General features: G+C 42.5%; 5 protein-coding genes and 2 pseudogenes across 38 annotated transcripts in view; all 7 read right to left on the reverse strand.

The window, feature by feature from the left end:
• The window catches only part of LOC111576782 (protocadherin gamma-C5-like), a 353,923-nt gene that overhangs the window by 124,623 nt on the left and 202,683 nt on the right, over positions 1-26,617 (reverse strand). The gene's annotated exons all lie outside the window — the stretch shown is intronic.
• On the reverse strand, positions 2,478-5,188 carry LOC129350346 (protocadherin gamma-A10-like). The gene has a single exon (XM_055016546.1). It carries the CDS (start codon positions 4,954-4,956, stop codon positions 2,557-2,559), a length of 2,400 nt encoding a protein of 799 aa, XP_054872521.1. The 5' UTR covers positions 4,957-5,188; the 3' UTR covers positions 2,478-2,556.
• On the reverse strand, positions 9,496-12,416 carry LOC111566337 (protocadherin gamma-A2-like). Its single transcript, XM_023266886.3, has one exon. The coding sequence runs from the start codon at positions 11,938-11,940 to the stop codon at positions 9,511-9,513; it is 2,430 nt and encodes an 809-aa protein (XP_023122654.3). The 5' UTR covers positions 11,941-12,416; the 3' UTR covers positions 9,496-9,510.
• On the reverse strand, positions 12,951-16,462 carry LOC129350343 (protocadherin gamma-A2-like; annotated as a pseudogene).
• LOC129350339 (protocadherin gamma-A10-like) lies at positions 17,083-20,056 on the reverse strand. Its single transcript, XM_055016535.1, has one exon. The coding sequence runs from the start codon at positions 19,516-19,518 to the stop codon at positions 17,083-17,085; it is 2,436 nt and encodes an 811-aa protein (XP_054872510.1). The 5' UTR covers positions 19,519-20,056.
• On the reverse strand, positions 20,392-22,914 carry LOC129350334 (protocadherin gamma-A11-like; annotated as a pseudogene).
• Positions 23,401-26,603, reverse strand: LOC129350332 (protocadherin gamma-A5-like). Its single transcript, XM_055016527.1, has one exon. The coding sequence runs from the start codon at positions 25,925-25,927 to the stop codon at positions 23,420-23,422; it is 2,508 nt and encodes an 835-aa protein (XP_054872502.1). The 5' UTR covers positions 25,928-26,603; the 3' UTR covers positions 23,401-23,419.

Raw genomic sequence — 26,617 nt, forward strand, 5'->3', positions numbered from 1 at the left:
ATGAGCTCCTCTCAAAGACAGGCTCGTTGTCATTTACATCAGAGATCTGTAAGGTGAGAGTGACGCTGCTGGAGAGGGAGGGCACTCCCTCATCAGAGCAGGTCACAGTGATGTTATACTCAGAGGCTCTCTCTCTGTCTAAATCACTGTCTGTCACTAAACTGTAGAAATTATTTGTTGAAGTTTTCAACATGAAAGGTATGTTTTCAATGACAAAACATTTAACGTTCCCGTTTTCTCCCGAGTCTAAATCCTCGATGTTTATCATTGTAACAACTGTACTGAGTTTAGCATCCTCTGATATCACATTTGACTTTGACATTATGTTAATTTCAGGTTTATTGTCATTTAAATCTTGCACTTCAACAATGAGTTTACAAGAGTCTGTTAGTCCTCCTTCATCACTAGCACGCAAATTGATTTGAAAATGTCTTGATCTTTCGAAGTCAATTTCGCCAAATAATGAAATTTGGCCATTTTCCTCATTTACCTGAAACACTTTCCTGACGTTGTCTAACGTATTTGTAATTGAATATGTAATTTTACTGTTAGAACCCTGATCTGCATCTGAGGCTGTAACAGTAGCAACAACTGTTCCTTTTGGTGAATTCTCAGTAACTGTTGCTTTGTATGTTTGCTGTGTAAAAACAGGAGCATTATCATTAACGTCTAAAACTGTGATGACGATCAGCATCGTTCCTGACATCTGCGGCTCTCCTCCATCTACAGCCGTCAACACGAGAGATATCTGATCCTGTTTCTCTCTGTCTAAAGGTTTCTGTAGCACCATCTCCACGTTTTTTTGACCATTGTGGTTATTGTGAAGTTTTAGAGCAAAATGATTAGTCGGTTTTAATTGGTAGTCATAAAGATCATTAATTCCAACATCAAGATCCGCAGCCGTTTCCAGCACAAATTTTGCTCCGGTGTTCGCTGATTCGCTAATTCTGAATTTGATTTCACTTTTTTCAAAGGTCGGTGCATTATCGTTGATATCTGTAATCTGCACTGTAACAGTATAAAATTCCATTGGATTCTCGAGAATGATCTGAAAATGTAAAGCACAAAGCTCCGTCTCTGTACACAGCGCCTCTCTGTCGATTCTCTCCTTCACGAGGAGGACTCCTCTCTCTCTGTTCAGCTCGACGTACTCGTCGCTGTTTCTAGTATAAATCTTAGCTTTGCCAGATATTAAACGTTTAATATCTAAGCCTAAATCCTGTGCGATATTTCCCACTAACGATCCTTTAGGCATTTCCTCCGGAATCGAGTAGCTGACCTGCGCGATCACTGAGTCGAGAGAAAGGAGAAAGACAAACAACAGTACTTGCCGATTCATTGTCCTATACGATTTTTCAATGAGGCTCCAGTGTCCGCTTATATTCAGTAAAAGAGAAATTTCACCAAAAGTCCGATGTCAAATCTCAAGTTAACAAACATATATTCGATCCAGTCGAAGAAAATCTGACACTGATAAAAAAAAAATATATATATATTTTTCTCCTTTGTAACGGCCCAGCTCGACAAGAACGGCCCGACCGTTCTCCGCCGTGTTCTGTCTGTATTATGTCGATGTTACATGGGAGGTTCTGCTGCAAACATGCACTCAGTCATCAACACTCTGGTCAACAGCGGCCCTAAGAGTCCACATTATAAAACTGCAGAAGAACAACTCAAATTCTACTGTGAGAGAATTTTCTCTATAAAATGTGGGGATTTGGTAACAATACACCTATTCCAATACTATAATGAACTTTCCAAAAGACGAGGGTTAGAGATGTCTAAAATTCTATCACTTTTAATGTATGGTTTATTAAGATATATCATTTGAACTGACAATATACGCATTAATAGCTAATGCTTTAAATGCAATCTTGAAGGGGCATCAGTATGGGTATAAGATTAAAACGAAATTCTAGAAAGGGAGATAGAGCTGGAAAAACAAAGGTTTTCATTACTGACGAGAGCAAACGATTTAAAGATCAAAGGGAAACAGTATAACAAAAACTGTGGTAACAGCGTTCGACACAAAAGTTCGACGTGGGGCGTCGTGCAATACATCAGCTACTACGACTAATACCGCTGTCCACAGTTCTGAACTGAGTAATCTGAAAAACACCCCAAACTCACAGACAGCAAAAGCTGCCAGAGAAAGACAAAATCTCTATGAGAGGAAAAAAAAACGTTATACAAAAAAATCATTTCTCTACTACTCCATGTTCAATAACATCAGTCTTATCAGAATTACTACTAACATTCAGATCATTTTTATTACGCAGCACAACGATTTCCTCTAGTAGAAGAAAGGATAAAATAAAACAATATTTAAAACTTTTGGTTAATGAAAGACTGAAGTGGAGAGAAAAGATCTGTACAGACAATCGTTGCACTAAATTAAAAAGCAGAGAATCCCATATCCAAACCGCAACATGTTTCTTAAACTTGTATGTTCTACGGTGCAACAAGGTGTAAAAAAAAAAAAAAAAAAAAAAAAAAAAAAAGAGTTGAGTGTGATTTATTGCATCTGCAAGACAATAAGGACGCACTGAAAATGTATTAAAGCAGTCTAACCTCGAGAGGAGAGTCTGGTTCATCCAGGATGCTCTTCTCATTCTGCATCCGCTGCATCGTCCCTGAACAACTGGGATCCATTATCAGCACGTTCTGACTACCACCTCTGCCGAACTTACAGTCACTCTTTCTCGAGTCTGTCGTCCTGCACACCTCGTAATTGTACACGTGTTGGAGAGTCCCTGTTGTCCCCAAAGTGTCTGAGTAACGTGGAGGGTAATATGGAATCACAGGCAGGTTGGAATGATACAGGATGCGAGACTGTCTCCATCTGTAGATTTTCACTGAGATAATAACCACCAAACACGTGATGAACAGGAAGGAGACCACAGCCAGAGCCAACACCAAATAAAAAGTCAGGTTGTCATTGTACTCCTTGTCGCGTGGAAAGTCACTGAACTCCGACAGAACTTCAGGGAAGCTGTCTGCCACCGCCACGTTCACAATGACTGTAGCTGAACGAGAGGGCTGACCGTTGTCCTCCACTATAACACTCAGTCTCTGTTTCACTGCATCTTTATCACTCACTTTGCGGATGGTTCGGATCTCTCCATTCTGTGAACCCACTTCAAACAGAGCCCTGTCTGTGGCTTTCTGCAGTTTATAGGACAGCCACGCATTCTGTCCAGAGTCCACATCAACAGCCACCACTTTGGTCACCAGATAGCCCACATCTGCTGAACGAGGCACCATTTCAGCCACCACAGAGCCACCAGTCTGGACTGGATACAGAACCTGAGGAGGGTTGTCATTCTGATCCTGGATCAGTATTTTCACTGTCACATTGCTGCTGAGTGGAGGAGAGCCTCCATCCTGAGCTTTCACTCGGAACTGGAAGTCTTTGATTTGCTCGTAGTCAAAAGAGCGCACTGCATGGATGACTCCACTATCAGCACTGATGGACACATATGAGGAGACTGGCACTCCGTTCACTGAGGAGTCCTCCAGAATGTAAGAAACACGAGCATTCTGGTTCCAGTCAGCGTCTGTGGCTCTCACTGTGAATATAGACACACCTGGTGTGTTGTTTTCTACAATGTAGGCCTCATATGAGCTCCTCTCAAAGACAGGCTCGTTGTCATTTACATCAGAGATCTGTAAGGTGAGAGTGACGCTGCTGGAGAGGGAGGGCACTCCCTCATCAGAGCAGGTCACAGTGATGTTATACTCAGAGGCTCTCTCTCTGTCTAATTCTTCCTCTGTTAAAACGGTAAAGAAATTATTTGTTGTTGATTTAATTGTGAAAGGAGTGCTTTCGCTCAAAACACACATGACTTTGCCGTTTTCATTTGAGTCTGGATCTTGTATATTAAGCATCGTTACAACTGTTCCAGGCTTCATGTCCTCAGACAGTGTGTTTGATTTCGACATGATGTTAATGGACGGAGGATTATCATTTGTATCTGTCACGTCCACAATCACTTTACATGCGTCCGACAGTCCTCCCTGATCTGACACCTGAACATCTAGCTCATAAAGTCTCCTTTTTTCATAATCTACATTCCCCTTGAGAATCAATACACCATCATTAGGATCAATTTGAAACAGGTTTGCTGCTGCAGATTTGGGGATCATATATGTTACTTTCCCATTATTTCCCTTATCTACGTCCGTTGCTCTTACTGTGGTTATTACAGTGCCTATAGGAGCGTTCTCTGTAACACTCGCTTTGTACTCCGGTTTAGAACAAACAGGCGGATTGTCATTTACGTCTAGCACAGTTATCATAATCTGCATTGTCCCTGAGAGCTGTGGTTCTCCACCATCCAGAGCGGTTAGTATTAATGATAAATGTTCGTGTTTCTCTCGGTCTAACGGTTTCTGCAAAACCATTTCGACATGTTTAGTCCCGTCTCCGCGATTGATGGTTTTCAAAACGAAATTATCAGTGGGTTTTAGGGTGTAGCTGCTCAAACCGTTCACACCAACGTCATCGTCTATGGCTTTTTCTAAGACGAATCGAGCTCCTGTGAGAGCTGATTCGCTAATTTCATATTTCATCTCACCTCTCTCAAATGTCGGAGGGTTGTCATTTATATCGGTAATTTCTACAGTCACGGTGTAAAACTCCATTGGGTTTTCCAGAATCATTTGAAAATGGAGTGCGCAGGGCATTGTTTGACCACAGAGCGACTCTCTGTCTATTCTGTCTTTGATAAGGAGCACTCCTCTGTCTCGTTTCAGCTCTACATACTCCTCGGTGTTACCAGTATAAATACGAGCTTTACCAGATTTCAATCTGTCTACTCCTAAACCTAAATCCTGGGCTATATTCCCGATTACAGCCCCCTTTTCCATTTCCTCGGGAATGGAATAGCTGACTTGCCCGAGCACTACATCGACAGAGAGCACGGAGATATACAAGAGCACTTGCCATCCCATCATTCCGGTCGACACGTCTTTGAAGAAAATCAGAAAATCCACTGCTTCTTCGACCCAGTTTCCGATTTTGACCAGTAGATGCAAGTATAAAGTCCCAAAGATTCCACTTGCCCTAAATAGTGGAACAAAGGAATCCCACTGTGCAGCCCTGTCCTCTGCTGTTCATGGGAATACCGACTATTCACACTGCCACTCTCTATGTACCGATGTAATATGCTGACGTGCAGGGGAGGTTCAGCATCAAAACGTTCCTCAGCAACTTGATGGCTAACAGCGTCCCTTTCTGTTCAATAGACTGAACTGCATGGAGTCTCATTGTGGTAATCACAAATATATGTTTGTGTGTAAATATAAGATTTACAGAGAGACATGGTGTTGAGTTTAAACATTTTAGAAACAATAAGTTATTTTTCTCCTTCATTGCCAAATAGAAAACGAATTGAGGAACTAATCAAATCAATTAGAATAAGAAGCAACAATGTGGCTAGACAAAGGCATGCACCAAAGCACACAGGTACACTTGCAGGCACAAACACATGTACCTGAATATACTAAGAGTTATGGAGTGGAAAAAATGTTAAATTGATCTCATAAGACATCACATTTTTGGTAAATTTCCACTTCACATTGTGTTAAATGATCACTTACGTCGACACAACGCAATTCTGCCACTATATGTTTTGTAAATGTGTAAAATGAGTATATAAGTATATAATGCATCAGTAATTGTTATTTGACACTGTTGCCCGTAGGCAACGTTTATCACAAACGTTAACATAAAATTTGAAGAATAATAACCTTGCAAAAAAGAGGTGCTTGCAAAACACATGTAGACACACTGAGAGAAAAAGAAGGAAAGAGAGAAAGACACACACACACGCACACACACACGCGCATACACACACACACACACACACACACACACACACACACACACACACACACACACACACACACACACACACACACACACACACACACACACACACAAATAGGGAGAGAGAGAGTGCGCGCAAGAGAGAGAATACTCTGTGTGAACTCATGGATGTACAATTGTTACATTTTACCATCTCTTTGAGGCAATTGAGTAACTCCACTGTTTGCACTGTCCGTGGTGCTGAATCAGCAACAACCCCCCAAAAAGTAGACAATTATTTCCAACACGGTGACCAAAATTAAGTATAATGAACAGTTTTTAGACATTGAAGATGGTCTGACACTGTGTTGCTAAATAACCTAATAAATAACGGAGGGAGCAGATTTAAGTGCATCGTCAAGAAAACTGAACTCAAGAGGAGAGTCTGGTTCATCCAGGATGCTCTTCTCACTCTGCATCCGCTGCATCGTCCCTGAACAACTGGGATCCATGATCAACACGTTCTGACTACCAGCTCTGCCGAACTTACAGTCACTCTTTCTCGAGTCTGTCGTCCTGCACACCTCGTAATTGTACACGTGTTGGAGAGTCCCTGTTGTCCCCAAAGTGTCTGAGTAACGTGGAGGATAATATGGAATCACAGGGAGGTTGGAATGATAAAGGATGCGAGACTGTCTCCATCTGTAGATTTTCACTGAGATAATAACCACCAAACACGTGATGAACAGGAAGGAGACCACAGCCAGAGCCAACACTAAGTAAAAAGTCAGGTTGTCATTGTACTCCTTGTCGTGTGGAAAGTCACTGAACTCCGACAGAACTTCAGGGAAGCTGTCCGCCACCGCCACGTTCACAATGACTGTAGCTGAACGAGAGGGCTGACCGTTGTCCTCCACTATAACACTCAGTCTCTGTTTCACTGCATCTTTATCACTCACTTGGCGGATGGTTCGGATCTCTCCATTCTGGGAGCCCACTTCAAACAGAGCCCTGTCTGTGGCTTTCTGCAGTTTATACGACAACCAAGCATTCTGTCCAGAGTCCACATCAACAGCCACCACTTTGGTCACCAGATAGCCCACATCTGCTGAACGAGGCACCATTTCAGCCACCACAGAGCCACCAGTCTGGACTGGATACAGGACCTGAGGAGGGTTGTCGTTCTGGTCCTGGATCATCATTTTCACTGTCACGTTGCTGCTGAGTGGAGGAGAGCCTCCATCCTGAGCTTTCACACGGAAATGGAAGTCTTTGATCTGTTCATAGTCAAAAGAGCGCACTGCATGGATGACTCCACTATCAGCACTGATGGACACATATGAGGAGACTGGCACTCCGTTCACTGAGGAGTCCTCCAGAATGTAAGAAACACGAGCATTCTGGTTCCAGTCAGCGTCTGTGGCTCTCACTGTGAATATAGACACACCTGGTGTGTTGTTTTCTACAATGTAGGCCTCATATGAGCTCCTCTCAAAGACAGGCTCGTTGTCATTTACATCAGAGATCTGTAAGGTGAGAGTGACGCTGCTGGAGAGGGAGGGCACTCCCTCATCAGAGCAGGTCACAGTGATGTTATACTCAGAGGCTCTCTCTCTGTCTAAATCACTGTCTGTCACTAGGTTAAAAAAATTATTTGATGTTGGCTTTAATGTAAAAGGAATATGCTCATTAATCGAACAATGAACTTTACCATTTTCTCCAGAATCTATGTCCTGAACATTAACCATAGTTACAATTGTTGCTGGTTTAGAGTCCTCTGGGATTACATTAGTCTGTGACATTATATTAATAACTGGCTTGTTATCATTAATGTCTGTCACCTCAACCGTAACCTTACATGAATCCGTTAGTCCTCCTTCATCATTTGCTTGTACATGTATTTGATAGTAACGTGCCTTTTCATAATCTATATTATTTTTCAAGATCAAATCTCCATTTAATTCATTAATTTCAAACATATCTCGTACATCTGCAGCAGTGTTGGAAATAGAATACATTATGTTGGAATTCGATCCTTTATCAGCATCTGAAGCACTGACCCTGCTTATAACGGTACCTTTAGCTGCGTTTTCAGGTATTGTAGCTTTATAAACCGTTTTTGTAAAAACGGGTGCATTGTCATTAGCATCGAGAACTGTAACATGAATCTGTGCTGTGCCAGATAGCTTTGGTTCCCCTCCATCCATAGCAGTCAACACCAGAAATATCTCTTCATGTTTTTCTCTGTCAAGAGGTTTTTGTAAAATCATTTCAACTATCTTTTCCCCGTCGGGCTGATCTTTCAGCTTCAAAGCAAAATTATCAGTTTTTGTTAGAAAATAACTCTGCAGACTATTCATGCCGACATCAGGATCCATTGCTCTCTCTAACAGGAATTTTGCTCCGATCACAGCGGATTCGCTTATTTTGAATTTCATGTCAGACTTCTCAAATGCTGGAGTATTGTCATTTATATCTGTAATTTCGACAGCAACCGTGTAAAGTTCCATAGGGCTTTCTAAAATAACCTGAAAATGCAACGCGCAGGGCGTCGTCTGTCCACAGAGCGTCTCTCTGTCTATTTTTTCTTTGATAAGCAAGGCTCCCCTTTCTCTGTTCAGCTCGATGTACTCGGCGCTGTCTCCGGTAAAAATCCGAGCTTTGCCTGATGTCAGTCTTTTTCTGTCTAAACCTAAATCCTGAGCGATGTTACCTATTAATGACCCCTTTGCCATTTCCTCGGGAATGGAGTAGCTGACCTGCCCAACCACTGATGAGAGAGAAAGAACTGAGAGAAACAACAGCACTTGCAGCCTCATTGTTCTGTCCGGCATTTTCACACGACACAAATCCTGCTCCAGTCGTTTTTTTTCCGATAGAAAGAAAATCCACGAATGTTCTCTGTATATCCAATTGTATATCCAACAAACGGAAGTAACCAGCGAACTATATTTTACTGCATCTTTCCGAGTGGGCAATCATTATCGTCCTACTGTGTCATATTCGCACTGCGTGTCTCTTATCCTCTGACGAGAGAAAAAAAAAATAGATCATGGGGGAGGTACTGCTGAAACCTGCCTTACATCTATCCACACACTGTCCAACAGCGGCCCTAAGAGCTCAATCTAATGTACTACAAAAATGTATGTCAATGGAAAAGTATTCAAATCTACTACACATGAGCGAATATAACATGTAATATCTCAAAACCAATTTTAGAATACAGCCTTGTAGAAAACACCACTCTGAAGACAAGACCAGCACATTTAACCTTTGTGATGTTGATTGAATTGGAAATGTAAGCCCAGTCTTGTCGAAAGAAAAAAGTAAATGCCATTCCATTTTTATGGACATATGCAGACAATGCAAACTCGTGGTAAAAGCTGGGGGAGGTTCATTGGGCACCGCGACCAACAAAGTATATTACTTTAAGACACAAAATGTGAAAATTAATCAGTAGTGGGTTATATGTCTATATAGAACAACAAAGCGTTGCGAAATTAAATGAAAAATAATTGCAAATTCGAACATTACGAAAACTTACTAGGTCTCTGCTCTACAACGAGTGAAGCAGCTGCACAATTAACTACCAGACAGTGGAGCAGTTCATTACTGTGGTTCTAAAAATGCCTCAGATTGCGTAAAATGTGAGCCCAAAGGGCACTTAGTTTTAAGTAAGTGAAAAAAAAACAAATTTTATTTCAGATTATTATATCAAAGGCCCTCACCTCTAGAGGAGAGTCTGGTTCATCCAGGATGCTCTTCTCACTCTGCATCCGCTGCATCGTCCCTGAACAACTGGGATCCATGATCAACACGTTCTGACTACCACCTCTGCCGAACTTACAGTCACTCTTTCTCGAGTCTGTCGTCCTGCACACCTCGTAATTGTACACGTGTTGGAGAGTCCCTGTTGTCCCCAAAGTGTCTGAGTAACGTGGAGGATAATATGGAATCACAGGCAGGTTGGAATGATACAGGATGCGAGACTGTCTCCATCTGTAGATTTTCACTGAGATAATAACCACCAAACACGTGATGAACAGGAAGGAGACCACAGCCAGAGCCAACACCAAGTAAAAAGTCAGGTTGTCATTGTACTCCTTGTCATGTGGAAAGTCACTGAACTCCGACAGAACTTCAGGGAAGCTGTCCGCCACCGCCACGTTCACAATGACTGTAGCTGAACGAGAGGGCTGACCGTTGTCCTCCACTATAACACTCAGTCTCTGTTTCACTGCATCTTTATCACTCACTTGGCGGATGGTTCGGATCTCTCCATTCTGGGAGCCCACTTCAAACAGAGCCCTGTCTGTGGCTTTCTGCAGTTTATACGACAGCCACGCATTCTGTCCAGAGTCCACATCAACAGCCACCACTTTGGTCACCAGATAGCCCACATCTGCTGAACGAGGCACCATTTCAGCCACCACAGAGCCACCAGTCTGGACTGGATACAGGACCTGAGGAGGGTTGTCGTTCTGGTCCTGGATCATGATTTTTACTGTCACATTGCTGCTGAGTGGAGGAGAGCCTCCATCCTGAGCTTTCACACGGAAATGGAAGTCTTTGATTTGCTCGTAGTCAAAAGAACGCACTGCATGAATGACTCCACTATCAGCACTGATGGACACATATGAGGAGACTGGCTCTCCGTTCACTGAGGAGTCCTCCAGAATGTAAGAAACACGAGCATTCTGGTTCCAGTCAGCGTCTGTGGCTCTCACTGTGAATACAGACACACCTGGTGTGTTGTTTTCTACAATGTAGGCCTCATATGAGCTCCTCTCAAAGACAGGCTCGTTGTCATTTACATCAGAGATCTGTAAGGTGAGAGTGACGCTGCTGGAGAGGGAGGGCACTCCCTCATCAGAGCAGGTCACAGTAATGTTATACTCAGAGGCTCTCTCTCTGTCTAATTCACTGTCTGTCACTATGCTGAAGAAATTAGTTGATGTAGAAGAAACTGAAAATGGAATATTGTTGTTTATATCACATTGAACTTTTCCGTTTTCGCCCGAGTCTGGATCTTGGATATTTACAATTGTGACAACAGTGCCAGGTTGAACGTCCTCTGTTATTAGGCTGGATTTTGACATAACATTTATGGCAGGTACGTTGTCATTTGTATCGAGTATTTCCACAGTAACTTTACTAGAGTCCGTTAGTCCTCCTTCATCACTGGCCTGCACATGTATTTGATATTGTCGCTTCTTTTCAAAGTCAGTGTTCCCGACTAATTTAACTTCACCAGTTTCTCCGTTTATGTCAAATATTTCAGACGCACCATCAACAGAGTTCAGTATTTCATAGGTTATCTTTGCATACGATCCTTCGTCTAAGTCAGAGGCACTAACTGTAATCACTATCGTTCCTGGAGGTGAGTTTTCCCTCAAGGTGGATTTATATATTTTCTGCGTAAAAACCGGAGGATTATCATTGCTATCAAGCACATTTACATGAATCTGAACAGCTCCGGAGAGCTGCGGCTCACCCCCATCTATCGCAGTCAATACAAGTGATAAATGATCTGTTTTTTCTCGATCCAGAGGCTTCTGCAAAACCATTTCTACCATCTTGCTTCCATCCGCTTGATTTTGCAGCTTAAGAACAAAGTTATCAGTTGGCTTTAACAAATAACTCTGAAGGCCATTCAAACCGACATCCAGGTCTATTGCTTGTTCGAGCACAAATATTGTTCCGACAACAGCCGATTCACTTATTCTGAATTTCATTTCGCCTCTTTTGAAAATCGGGGCGTTGTCATTGACATCTGTGACTTCGACGGTAATGCTATAAAACTCCATTGGATTTTCTAAAATGACCTGAAAATGCAAAGCACAAGGCGCCGTCTTTGCGCAGATCGCCTCTCTGTCTATTCTGTCTTTGATGAGGAGGACTCCTCTTTCTTTATTTAACTCGATATACTCAGCGCTGTCTCCCGTATAAATGCGAGCCTTTCCTGATTTCAGTCTCTTCACATCCAAACCCAAATCTTGAGCAATGTCGCCCACGAAAGAGCCTTTCGGCATTTCCTCTGGGATAGAATAACTGACCTGCCCAGTCACTGAACAGAAACAGAGAAACGACATTAAAGCAAGCACTTGCCGTCTTATTGTTATTACCGCCATGGTCGTGTAAAATAAAAACCGTCTAATATTCCTATACAAAACGTTTTCCCCTTGGAAGTAATCCTTTTAACGTCCTTGTGTTTTAGGTAATCACTACCCAGGTTGCAAAAAAACAATATTATCCGTCCGAATTGAGGCAAATTAACGACGGTCGTCGTGTTCTGTATTTTTCATTGTGTCTTCCTCTCGATCTGAATCTGAAATGATGGAGGGAGGTACTGCTGATCTCGTCTCCCAACTAACACAGACTGGCCAACAGCGGCCCTAAGAGTCCATCATGCTGAACTGCAAAATGCTGAGGAAGATGAAAAATAACCGAGTGTTCTCAATGTTCAGGTCAGCAATTTCTTAAATTTAACACTAAAAATCAGTACAGCAGCATATTTCTTTTACAACTTCTTGGGATTATTTGCATTTGAAGCTGAGCATAAAGGTAAACCTCATGAAATGATGAAAAAACACCAGGCCCCAGTGTTTTAAATACAAGTAGTTATGAGGAATGGTGTCATCTTCATCATCATCATACGCACGCACGCACGCACGCACACACACACACACACACACAAACGCACACGCACACGCACACGCACACGCAAAAATATTCGTGAAACTCCACAGTGCTATTTAAAGCTAAAATGACTCGTAATGTCTTCTCAGAGTGTTCTCCAATAACTTAAACAAAACTAAACAAATGCAAAATGTTAGTGGAAAGTAAGTTAGAGCTGATCTGCTCAGAAAAAAGGCTTTGCATCTAAAATTGTGGTAGGAGTTGTTTTGAGTACTGCATGCAATCAAACTAACAATGACATGTCCTGAAACGGTCCTTGAGAGCAAAGTAGACTGAGGAGCTCTCCATGGTGCTGTATTTTTTTTCTTTTTTAAATCGGCGATACCACAAAGTCTGAATGTATTTTTACTTGGATATTTTCACTTAGAGTTGGTGTAAAGCCTCAGTGGCAGTACTATACTCTTGAACTTCGAGACTTTTTTTGTTTTGTTTTGTCTGCATGGCAAGTGCTATATGGGTCATTAATTTGTGTGCCATCACTGATTTGGACCAAACATTTTGGAGCAATGTGGCCAACATTACAAAGTGCCTTAATCAATATATCCAGAGACAGAGGCTCCTTATCTCATTAAAATGAGGAGTTAAACCAGAAGCTGTCAAAGCAGTACAGACTGTTTATGGTCATTGCTGCTGGTATAGCATTTCAGAATGCAAACGCAGACTGACAACTTCCCTGGCATAGCAAATGATTCAGGTTGCTGTGTTTAAAATGTTGGATTGATGTACTTGGTTGTGTATTTTCACCTGCTTTATTGAAATGCACACATGTCACATTCATGATTTAAATGAACCATATAACTGAATCTTACCTGTTTCAATATTCCAAGTAATGAAACAGAAAACATTAGGATAAGCAGGATTTTGATAACATAAATTGCTCATATTTCATATTCAGGTAAAACATCATGATCAAATTGCTCCACAAGTGCCAACATGGAAGTAATCTTATTGAATGAAGTGGTATGAAGGGTTTGGAATTTAACTAAAAGGCATGTTATAGTGAACAAAAGTAGAAGTTCTGAAAAAAAGTAGTTAAACAAAACGTACACATAATACATTCATTTTCATGTGAGGCCCAATGTACAACACTACAGAAAACTGTAGCTGTGTCTACAACATGAAATGCCATCAATTACATCATTCTTTCTGGAGACTAACCTCTAGAGGAGAGTCTGGTTCATCCAGGATGCTCTTCTCACTCTGCATCGGCTGCATCGTCCCTGAACAACTGGGATCCATGATCAACACGTTCTGACTACCAGCTCTGCCGAACTTACAGTCACTCTTTCTGGAGTCTGTCGTCCTGCACACCTCGTAATTGTACACGTGTTGGAGAGTCCCTGTTGTCCCCAAAGTGTCTGAGTAACGTGGAGGATAATATGGAATCACAGGCAGGTTAGAATGATACAGGATGCGAGACTGTCTCCATCTGTAGATTTTCACTGAGATAATAACCACCAAACACGTGATGAACAGGAAGGAGACCACAGCCAGAGCCAACACCAAGTAAAAAGTCAGGTTGTCATTGTACTCCTTGTCGTGTGGAAAGTCACTGAACTCCGACAGAACTTCAGGGAAGCTGTCTGCCACCGCCACGTTCACAATGATTGTAGCTGAACGAGAGGGCTGCCCGTTGTCCTCCACTATAACACTCAGTCTCTGTTTCACTGCATCTTTATCACTCACTTGGCGGATGGTTCGGATCTCTCCATTCTGGGAACCCACTTCAAACAGAGCCCTGTCTGTGGCTTTCTGCAGTTTATACGACAACCACGCATTCTGTCCAGAGTCCACATCAACAGCCACCACTTTGGTCACCAGATAGCCCACATCTGCTGAACGAGGCACCATTTCAGCCACCACAGAGCCTCCAGTCTGGACTGGATACAGAACCTGAGGAGGGTTGTCATTCTGGTCCTGGATCAGCATTTTCACTGTCACGTTGCTGCTGAGTGGAGGAGAGCCTCCATCCTGAGCTTTCACACGGAACTGGAAGTCTTTGATCTGCTCGTAGTCAAAAGAGCGCACTGCATGGATGACTCCACTATCAGCACTGACGGACACATATGAGGAGACTGGCACTCCGTTCACTGAGGAGTCCTCCAGAATGTAAGAAACACGAGCATTCTGGTTCCAGTCGGCGTCTGTGGCTCTGACTGTGAATACAGACACACCTGGTGTGTTGTTTTCTACAATGCAGGCCTCATATGAGCTCCTCTCAAAGAGAGGCTCGTTGTCATTTACATCAGAGATCTGTAAGGTGAGAGTGACGCTGCTGGAGAGGGAGGGCACTCCCTCATCAGAGCAGGTCACAGTGATGTTATACTCAGAGGCTCTCTCTCTGTCTAATTCACTGTCTGTCACTATGCTGAAGAAATTAGTTGATGTTGAAGAGATTTTAAAATGAACATGATCATCTAAAATGCAGTGGACTTTGCCATTTTCATTTGAATCTGGATCCTGGACGTTCATCATCGTTAGAACAGTGCCAGGTTTTACATCCTCAGATATACTGGATGACGTTGACATAATGTTAATAGTTGGTGGGTTATCGTTTGTGTCCAGCACCTCAATTATAACTTTACAAACATCTGCGTTACCGCCTGCATCTGATGCTTGAACATCTATCTCGTAATGCCGAAATTTCTCATAATCAAGCTTTCCCACTAATGTGAACACCCCACTGTCTTCATCTATATCAAATAATTCTGATGATCCCTTTGGAGCATTAGAGATGGAATATCGTACTTGCCCATGTGGACCTTCATCTGCATCAGATGCGCTCACCGTGGTTAGAACAGTTCCTTTCACCGAATTTTCCTTTACGTTAGTCTTAAATTCCGCTGGAGAACAAACAGGTGCGTTATCGTTTGCGTCCAGAACAGTTATGACAATTTGAATAGTTCCAGAGAGCTGCGGGTTGCCACCATCTAGAGCAGTTAATATTAAAGAGACACGGTCCTGTTTCTCTCGGTCAAGAGTCTTCTTTAAAACCATTTCAACATTTCTACTGCCACCTATGCGATAGGGATTTAAGATGAATATGTCACTTGAACTCAGTGAATAACTCTGGAGCCCGTTAATACCCACATCGTCGTCAACAGCTTTTTCTAAAACAAATTTTGACCCAATCTGAACCGTCTCACTTATATCAAATTTCATGTCACTGTTTTTAAAACCAGGAGAGTTGTCGTTAATGTCGGTGATCTCGACAGTAACGCTGTAAAACTGCATAGGATTCTCCAAAATGATTTGAAAATCAAGAGCGCAGGGCGTCGTCTGTCCGCAGAGCGCTTCTCTGTCTATCCGCTCTTTGATTACAAGGGCTCCCCTTTCTTTATTCAGCTCGATGTATTCTGTGCCTTCTCCTGTATATATACGAGCTTTCCCTGATTTTAACCGTTTCACGTCTAAACCTAAATCTTGCGCTATGTTACCGACCAAAGATCCTTTCGACATTTCCTCAGGAATGGAGTAGCTGACCTGGCCAAAAAACCGAGCGAAGACAAACAACGGAGAGAACCGACAGCAGGCCTACTCGCAGCGTCATTGTTCTGTCCGACGATTTCTCGTCCACAAAAAAGAAATATTAAATCCGTTATCCAGTAAAAGGATTTCAGGAACAAACGTCAGTGAGAAAGGCAAAAATATATAGACTCCAATGAACGATTTTCGCCTAGTATGTCCGTGTTTGATCATATCATTCTTCCAAACTGTGCCTTTTCGATATGTTTTCTGTCTCTCTCCGTAACATTTGGAGATGATGGGGGAGGTACTGCTGCAATAAGCTCTGAAATCTCAGCAGACTGGTCAACAGCGTCCCTGTGAGTTGGATGTGCTGAACTACACATAACACAGACATTGCTGCTTTTTTTCCTCCTGGTTTTGATGAAATTTATCGCAAAGAGTTAATAAATCAGAAAACTGCTAAGTATTTCGCGTGCCTGTCCGCGAGGTGTCATTTTTAGTATTAAAAGAATATGGTTCCCTGTTTTAAACGCGGATGCAAACAGGTCAGAAAGCTCTCTGAACAAATGAAACAGTGTTAAAAGAGGATGATGCACAACAACAAAGTCTGCAGAATTCTGCCGTCTGGGGTACTGACAGGCACAGCAGTGCAGCGAAAGGAGAGCTCGGTTCAAAAATTAAGGCGTAAATGTATGTTTATGACATCTGAATTCCGATTGACAGTCAATGTAAAGGTATAATAATATGAATAAAAAGATACTACATTTTGCCAATTTGCTTGTGGAATCAACATAAAGTGACTGGATAAAAAAAATCATGTTCATTGTTTGGGAAGTTAGTTATTATCAAGTATTTAAATTTATTTGGTTTCAGAGAATACTGATAATGCAAACACTGTAAAACCAATGCCTGGATAATGTCATTGTAAGTGTAGTTTTATTTTCAGAAAAATACTCCAGTTTCCATCCGTTTTTAGACATATTTTATGTTGGAATGTTTATCAGAGCAGCTGCTGTGATATGATGACTGATTTATATTATTAATAAAAAAGGGGGGGAAAACAACACTGACTTGCAGATGCATATAACAAATTATAAAGAAGAAAGTCAAACCTCTAGAGGAGAGTCTGGTTCATCCAGGATGCTCTTCTCACTCTGCATCCGCTGCATCGTCCCTGAACAACTGGGATCCATGATCAACACGTTCTGACTACCACCTCTGCCGAACTTACAGTCACTCTTTCTCGAGTCTGTCGTCCTGCACACCTCGTAATTGTACACGTGTTGGAGAGTCCCTGTTGTCCCCAAAGTGTCTGAGTAACGTGGAGGATAATATGGAATCACAGGCAGGTTAGAATGATACAGGATGCGAGACTGTCTCCATCTGTAGATTTTCACTGAGATAATAACCACCAAACACGTGATGAACAGGAAGGAGACCACAGCCAGAGCCAACACCAAGTAAAAAGTCAGGTTGTCATTGTACTCCTTGTCGTGTGGAAAGTCACTGAACTCCGACAGAACTTCAGGAAAGCTGTCCGCCACCGCCACGTTCACAATGACTGTAGCTGAACGAGAGGGCTGACCGTTGTCCTCCACTATAACACTCAGTCTCTGTTTCACTGCATCTTTATCACTCACTTGGCGGATGGTTCGGATCTCTCCATTCTGGGAGCCCACTTCAAACAGAGCCCTGTCTGTGGCTTTCTGCAGTTTGTACGACAGCCACGCATTCTGTCCAGAGTCCACATCAACAGCCACCACTTTGGTCACCAGATAGCCCACATCTGCTGAACGAGGCACCATTTCAGCCACCACAGAGCCTCCAGTCTGGACTGGATACAGAACCTGAGGAGGATTGTCGTTCTGGTCCTGGATCAGTATTTTTACTGTCACATTGCTGCTGAGTGGAGGAGAGCCTCCATCCTGCGCTCTGACAGTGAATACAAGCTGCTTAATCTGCTCATAATCAAATGAGCGCACTGCATGTACAACTCCAGTCTCAGAGTTTATGGAGACATAAGAAGAAATCGGGCTGCCACTAACCTCTGTTTCTTCCAGAAAGTATGAGATCCTTGCGTTTTGATTCCAGTCAGAATCTCGGGCGCTCATACTGAATATTGACATCCCAGGGGAGTTATTTTCAGTAACATAGGCTGAGTAATCCGGTTTGGTAAAGCGTGGAGCATTATCGTTTACATCTGAGATTTTTACGTGTAAAGTAGTTTTTGTAGAAAGCGGGGGTGACCCTGAATCTGTTGCAGTTATTGTTATGTTGTATTCATGTTTCGTTTCACGATCAAAAGCGACATGTGAGAGCAAATTGTAATAATCAGTCAAGGAAGACTGAATTTTAAAGGGGAGACTGGAATCTAATGAGCATGTTATCTGACCGTTTCTTTCAGAGTCTGCATCTTTAACATTAAAAACAGCTATAGTTGTACCAGGAGGGACATCCTCTGAAATCATGTTGGAGAAGGACATTATGTTAATAATTGGCGCATTATCGTTGATGTCTACGACATCTATGACAACTTTAGTTGCGTCACTCAAGCCACCCTGGTCTTTGGCGATCACTCTTATTTCAAATTTTTTATCTTTTTCGAAATCAATATTACCAACAACAGTTATTCTGCCGGAGACGCTGTCAATCTCAAATTTTTCGGCTGATTTCCCCTTGACATTAGAAAATGTATATGTAACTAAGCCATTCGAACCACTGTCAGCATCAGAAGCATTCACAGTAGTTATATAGGTGCCTAAGGGGGCATTTTCTGCCACAGTGGCTTTGTACAGTGATTGATTAAACACAGGAGGATTATCATTTGCATCAAGAACAGTGATCTCTATATTTACTGTACCAGATCGCTGTGGAGTTCCTCCGTCTACTGCTATCAGCTTTAAAGACAGGTGTGGCTTCAACTCTCTGTCTAACGGCTTCTGCAAAATCATAACAGCGAATCTAGTTCCATCAGCGTTTGAATGTTGTTTCAAAGCAAAATTATCATTAGGGGACAAAACATAATTTTGCAAGCCGTGAATCCCCGCATCAGGATCATATGCACTTTCCAAGTCGAAATGAGATCCTACTGTAGCAGACTCGCTAATTTCTAAATTAATTACTTTATTTTTGAACGTTGGTGCGTGGTCGTTTACATCTAATATTTCTACTGTTACCCTGTGCAGTTCAATAGGATTTTCTAAAATAATCTCAAAGCTGAAGCTGCACGGTGCTGTGTCTCCGCAAAGCTCTTCTCGGTCTATTCTCTCATTTACCACTAGAATCCCTTTGTCTGTCTTCAGCTCGGTGTACTGAGTGGTTTCTCCGCTCACGATACGGGCCCGACCTGAACGGAGCCTCGTCAGATCCAAACCAAGGTCTTGCGCTACATTACCGATGAGGGCACCTTTCTTCATCTCCTCCGGTACTGAATAACGGATCTGGCCACTTGCGGTAGAAATCATCAAGACGAAAATCCGCAGATGCCATGTTGATGTCCAGCACAACAGCCATTTTCTGCATCGCTGCTGGCGTATTCCCATGTCGTCTAGAGTAAAATCCCAATTCTAATGGTAAAATTATTCATTCAGTCACACATGAAAACGCAATTTACTGTCCAGTTCAACACTGCTGCCCCGATATCCAGTAAAATAGGTTGATTTAAATAAAAAACGTCTTTTTACTGCACCGGATTCTCCCTCGAACGCCTTCCTGTATGAAATGTGTTCAACCTCTCCTCTTTCTCTACTCTGTCTCTACTCTGTCACAGACACAAGCCTCTGTTTTCCTGATCAACAGCGTCCCTTAGAGTCCGAACTGAGGAAAGAACCGGGTCAATCACCATTAGATTAAAAATTTCTCTCTGCAATCTTCAGCCTGAGGCAAAAGAATAATAAAAACGTTGCATCAGTTGCACCTAAAACTGATAGATGCGATTTATCAATCCAAGCTTGAACATAAAAGCACACAATGCACTCATAATTAAGCCACAGACAAAACCCTTGCGACATATGGCAGTGAATAAAACACACCAGTCTGCAGTGTTGAACATACAGTTTGAATAGCAGTAAGTACTGCAAAGTACAAAAATATTAACAAATACAAAGAATAAAAATATGCAGAAACTATGAAAAATATGAGTGAGTTGTTTTGTAGTAAGAAAACCTTTGGAAGAGAGAACAAAAGGGTTTTTTTTTTTTTTAGGAACCATGATTTAGACTATTTATAATGTTGCAGAATACACCATGATGTACAATTAAGCAATTAAGCTATAATACACAATATAAATAAATAAAAATTATGTGCATGTGAAATATAATAGTATCATCTGAGAATGTATGTTATTTTGTTTAAGTTCTATGTATGAGTACAGAAACTGCATCAAGTGAGGCGCAGTGAGTTGCTGTCCATGGTTCTGAAAATGAGGGTTGTTAGGCGCAACAGCTCATGGAGTAAAGTAAAATAAAAAAGGACACATGGAAGAAACAACTGACCTCTAGAGGAGAGTCTGGTTCATCCAGGATGCTCTTCTCACTCTGCATCCGCTGCATCGTCCCTGAACAACTGGGATCCATGATCAACACGTTCTGACTACCAGCTCTGCCGAACTTACAGTCACTCTTTCTGGAGTCTGTCGTCCTGCACACCTCGTAATTGTACACGTGTTGGAGAGTCCCTGTTGTCCCCAAAGTGTCTGAGTAACGTGGAGGATAATAAGGAATCACAGGCAGGTTGGAATGATACAGGATGCGAGACTGTCTCCATCTGTAGATTTTCACTGAGATAATAACCACCAAACACGTGATGAACAGGAAGGAGACCACAGCCAGAGCCAACACCAAGTAAAAAGTCAGGTTGTCATTGTACTCCTTGTCGTGTGGAAAGTCACTGAACTCCGACAGAACTTCAGGGAAGCTGTCCGCCACCGCCACGTTCACAATGACTGTAGCTGAACGAGAGGGCTGACCGTTGTCCTCCACTATAACACTCAGTCTCTGTTTCACTGCATCTTTGTCACTCACTTGGCGGATGGTTCGGATCTCTCCATTCTGGGAGCCCCACTTCAAACAGAGCCCTGTCTGTGGGCTTTCTGCAGTTTATACGACAGCCACGCATTCTGTCCAGAGTCCACATCAACAGCCACCACTTTGGTCACCAGATAGCCCACATCTGCTGAACGAGGCACCATTTCAGCCACCACAGAGCCACCAGTCTGGACTGGATACAGAACCTGAGGAGGGTTGTCGTTCTGGTCCTGGATCAGTATTTTTACTGTCACATTGCTGCTGAGTGGAGGAGAGCCTCCATCCTGTGCTTTGACTATTAATTGAAGCTGTTTGATTTGTTCATAGTCAAAAGAGCGCACTGCGTGAACAGCTCCAGTTTCAGTGTTTATGGAGACGTAAGAAGAGGTTGGACTACCATTGATCTGTGTTTCTTCGAGAAAGTACGATACTCTAGCGTTTTGATTCCAGTCAATGTCTCGTGCTTTAACGGAAAATATGGACATACCAGGAGAATTGTTTCTCCGTAAGATGAGCAACGTAGTTACGTTTATCAAATAATGGGGCGTTGTCATTAACATCAGATATTTTTAAACGTAATGTTGTTGTACTTGACAAAGGCGGGGATCCAGAATCGGTGGCCCTTACAGTTATATTATACTCTGGTACAACTTCTCTATCAAAAGGTGAATCTGTTATTAATGCAAAGTAATTACGTAATGTTGATTTTATTTTAAAGGGGAGGATACTGTCCGTTGTACATGTAACTTGGCCATTTTTTTCTGAATCTGCGTCAATCACATTAATTATTGCCACCGTGGTTCCCGAGGGAGAATCCTCCGGCACAGGGCTTGAGAATGACATCACATTAATGACAGGTGCGTTATCATTGACGTCTACGATTTCAATTAGCACCTTACTTGAATCTGTCAGACCTCCTTGGTCCATAGCTTCAATCATAATTTCATATTTCTTATCCTTTTCATAATCCACTTGTCCCTGTGAGTGTTACAGTTCCAGTAACTTCATCTAAATAAAAAATATCCGTCACCTGCTCTTTCACGTTTGAAAATCTATATGTAATAAGACCGTTTGATCCGCTGTCTGCATCACTTGCATTCACTGTAGTGATGTAGGTGCCTTTTAATGCATTTTCCGACACCGTAGCCCTGTAGACAGACTGATTGAAAACGGGAGGATTGTCATTAACATCGAGCACTGTAATATCTATATTTACTGTACCAGATCTATGCGGATTTCCACCGTCAACAGCAATAAGCTTCAGTGAGATTTTTGGCTCACTTTCTCGATCTAACGGTTTTTTGTAAAATCATCTCTGCATATTTTCGACCGTCTGGATTCGAATGCTGCTTCAAACCAAATACGTCGTTTGCAGTTAATATGTACTTCTGGAGTCCATTACTGCCCACATCTGCGTCTTCTGCACCGGGTAAGATGAAGCGAGATCCCAGTGTGGCAGATTCGCTTATTTCAAATTTCATTTCGTCCTTTCGAAACATCGGAGAGTTGTCATTTATGTCCGTAATTTCTACTGTTACTTGGTGCAGCTCCATAGGATTTTCTAAAATCACCTCAAAGCTGAAGCTGCACGGTGTTACGTCTCCACAAAGCTGCTCTCGGTCTATTCTCTCGTTCACCACTAAAATGCCTTTGTCTGTTTTCAGCTCTGTGTACTGGATGCTTTGTCTGGTCACGATACGGGCCCGACCAGAACGAAGTCTTTGCACATCCAGACCAAGATCTTGAGCTACGTTGCCTATAAGTGATCCCCTTTTCATCTCCTCTGGAATTGTGTACCTGATTTGGCCAGACACGATGTGAGTGAGACACCACATGAACAGCAGAAACGACCATACTGACCTGCTGTACAAACGCCATTTTACACACGACGGCGGAGATTTCTCAAGCGCCATTGCACAAATAAGAAAAAAATGACACAAACAACTTGCTGTATAAAATCCACAGAGAACGAAGGCAGGTGAATAAAGTAATCCTCTGATGTTGCAGTCTTTGCTCTGAACGTATTTGTGCCCCCCGTCGTGCGTACGAAGCCCACGGTTTGTGCTCTCAACTGGCTCAACGGAAAAAAGAAGGCTCTGCCTCTATCCTGTCAACTCTGAATACTTGTTTCACTGACCAACAGCGTCCCTTACTGTCCAAAGCATGAATATCATGTGCACAGGCAGAAAATTTGTTCAAAATCAGATTCTCAAGCACAGTTGTCAGAATGATCATACATATGCCACGAAGCCATGGATATGAACATGCACGTGTAAGAGTTCTAGTGAAACACGACATTCAATACACGCACTTTAACACAACTATAGCCTCCTGCTCCACAGCCAATTAAGCAACAGTTCAAAAATGACATTTAAACTTGTGTCAGTGGAGCTGTACTGAACTGAAAATGCCTCATGGATTACTTGTTACATATGAGCCCAAAAAGTAAAATGAACCTTTGAAAAAAGCAAGCATAATTTGTGGTGGGGATGAATTTGTCAAAAAGTCTCACCTCTAGAGGAGAGTCTGGTTCATCCAGGATGCTCTTCTCACTTTGCATCCGCTGCATCGTCCCTGAACAACTGGGATCCATGATCAGCACGTTCTGACTACCAGCTCTGCCGAACTTACAGTCACTCTTTCTCGAGTCTGTCGTCCTGCACACCTCGTAATTGTACACGTGCTGGAGAGTCCCTGTTGTCCCCAAAGTGTCTGAGTAACGTGGAGGATAATATGGAATCACAGGCAGGTTGGAATGATACAGGATGCGAGACTGTCTCCATCTGTAGATTTTCACTGAGATAATAACCACCAAACACGTGATGAACAGGAAGGAGACCACAGCCAGAGCCAACACCAAGTAAAAAGTCAGGTTGTCATTGTACTCCTTGTCGTGTGGAAAGTCACTGAACTCTGACAGAACTTCAGGGAAGCTGTCCGCCACCGCCACGTTCACAATGACTGTAGCTGAACGAGAGGGCTGACCGTTGTCCTCCACTATAACACTCAGTCTCTGTTTCACTGCATCTTTATCACTCACTTGGCGGATGGTTCGGATCTCTCCATTCTGGGAGCCCACTTCAAACAGAGCCCTGTCTGTGGCTTTCTGCAGTTTATACGACAGCCACGCATTCTGTCCAGAGTCCACATCAACAGCCACCACTTTGGTCACCAGATAGCCCACATCTGCTGAACGAGGCACCATTTCAGCCACCACAGAGCCACCAGTCTGGACTGGATACAGGACCTGAGGAGGGTTGTCATTCTGATCTCGAATATTTAATTTAACTGTGGTATTGCTGCTTAAAGGTGGCGAACCTCCATCCTGTCCTTTTACAAACACATTTATGGTTTTAATTTGCTCATAGTCAAATGATCTCACCGCCTCTATAACTCCACTTTCTGCGTTTACAGATATATAGGTGGATATGGGGTTGCCATTTAACTCGGTATCAATAAGCAGGTAAGAGACTCGTGCGTTCTGACCCGAGTCAGAGTCCTGTGCTTTCACCGAAAACACAGATAATCCTGGGGAGTTATTTTCCATGATATCAGCTTCATAATAACTTTGTTCAAATACAGGAGCATTATCATTTACGTCTGACACTCTCAGCGTTATTGTCTTGTTAGTTGAGAGTGGTGGGCTGCCTTCATCCACAGCCGTGAAAGTGATGTTGTAATCAGGATTACGCTCCCTGTCCAGGACTCCGTTTGTGACGAGAGTGTAATAATTCTTCAGAGAGGAGTGGATTGCGAACGGGATATTTCCGTTAACCGAGCAGTCTACTTTACCATTTTTTCCTGAATCTAGATCTTTAACATTTATGATAGCAACAGTAGTTCCACTCGGAGAATCCTCTGCTATAGCACTAGAAAACGAAGTGAGTGTTATTATAGGTGCATTGTCATTTACATCGGTCACCTCAATTATCACATTCGTTGATGTGCTTTGTCCACCTTGATCTTTTGCCTGAACGCCAATCTCATATATTTTATTCTCTTCGTAATCAATAACACCATTTACAGTTAAATCACCGCTGTTTTCATCCAGATGGAATAGTTGAGCAACACTACTGGACATACGATTAAAGTGGTATGTAACAAGGCCGTTCATCCCTTCATCTGCATCTGTCGCACTCACCCTCACCACTAATGTTTCTTTTGGAACATTTTCTTTAACTGAGGCCTTAAAAACTGATTGCGTAAAAACGGGGGCATTGTCATTTGTATCTCGGACAGTTATGTGTATTTTCAGTGTACCTGATCGCTGTGGTTCACCCCCATCCACAGCTGTTAACGTGAGAAGCAGCTTCTCCTCTTTCTCACGATCTAATGCACCAGAAAGATACAGCTGTGCATACTTATGCCCATTTGGGCTGGACAGCACCTTAATATTAAAATGCGTTTTTGGCTGTAACGTATAGTCGTGTAAAGCGTTGATACCAACATCAGGGTCTGTTGCACTCACTTGTAATATTTCAGTTCCTGGAAGAGCTGATTCCAGGATTTCTAAATGCATTTCTTTCTCATGAAACGCGGGGGCATTATCATTAACATCTAATACTTCGACTACAACGCTATGCAGTTGCATTGGATTCGTCAAAATCATTTCAAAATTCAAGCTACAGGGCGATGTCTGTCCGCAGAGCTGCTCTCTATCTATTCTGTCTCCCACGACCAGAATTCCTTTGTCTACATCCAGCCGAATATACTCGCTGCTATCCCCGCTAACAATTCGAGCACCGCCTGATTTCAACCTTTTAGCATCGATACCTAAATCTTCAGCCACATTTCCGACAAAAGAGCCCTTTCTCATCTCTTCTGGGACAGAGTAGCGGATCTGGCAGACTGTCGCCTCGATGAGGAAAACAAGGATGAAGGCCCGTACTTGCCACTGAACCGTGTGTTCCCTGCTGATAAGATGCATATTCTTGAAGCAATCAATCCAATTCCAAGCGTCGGTAAAAACCTGCCAAATACACAGTATCGTCTTTTTCTTGATGTGTTTATAATCCACAGTGTGAGAACGAAATTATCAGACTAACAATCCGTGATGAAAATAAAGACCGAATGCTCTGCTCTCCGTGGTACATAAGAGGAAATGCAGGAGGTGTAACTGCAGTTTAAATCTTTATATTTGCTTTGAAGAGAAACAGCGGCCCTTAGAGTCCAATGTGAAAAATAACATGTCATAGCAGAGAGAAAAAAATACTTTTCGAATAATTGTTGAGACTATGTGGGAAATCCAGCTAATGTCCATGTATATGCAAATTACTTTAATTGAAAGTATGTATCATGGATGCCTATGTGATACATTAAAACTTCAAAATCAGATGGTTCTTATAAATGCTATAAGTGACAAGCGGAAATATGGGACAGACAAATGGAGGACAGCCACGGGACCTCCTGTTAACAGAAAACACTTTTAGGGGTACTATATTCGCGATCTCCATTAAAGAATAAGTGGGACATGCACACACCCAGACACCCACACGCGAGGAGGTCACTTCATGAACTAATTTTCTTGACTGACTCCCTCTATGTTCAGTAAAATGGCGAAAGAAATGACCTTAACGAGCAGGGTAACATCATTGATGTAAAATAGAAGATAATTGCT

Source organism: Amphiprion ocellaris, chromosome 13, assembly GCF_022539595.1.
Source record: "Amphiprion ocellaris isolate individual 3 ecotype Okinawa chromosome 13, ASM2253959v1, whole genome shotgun sequence".
NCBI lineage: Eukaryota > Metazoa > Chordata > Actinopteri > Pomacentridae > Amphiprion > Amphiprion ocellaris.

Coding starts and splice junctions, on each gene's coding strand:
- LOC129350332 (XM_055016527.1), bottom strand. CDS start 25,927: ATGCATCTTATCAGCAGGGAACACACGGTTCAGTGGCAAGTACGGGCC.
- LOC129350346 (XM_055016546.1), bottom strand. CDS start 4,956: ATGATGGGATGGCAAGTGCTCTTGTATATCTCCGTGCTCTCTGTCGAT.
- LOC129350339 (XM_055016535.1), bottom strand. CDS start 19,518: ATGGGAATACGCCAGCAGCGATGCAGAAAATGGCTGTTGTGCTGGACA.
- LOC111566337 (XM_023266886.3), bottom strand. CDS start 11,940: ATGGCGGTAATAACAATAAGACGGCAAGTGCTTGCTTTAATGTCGTTT.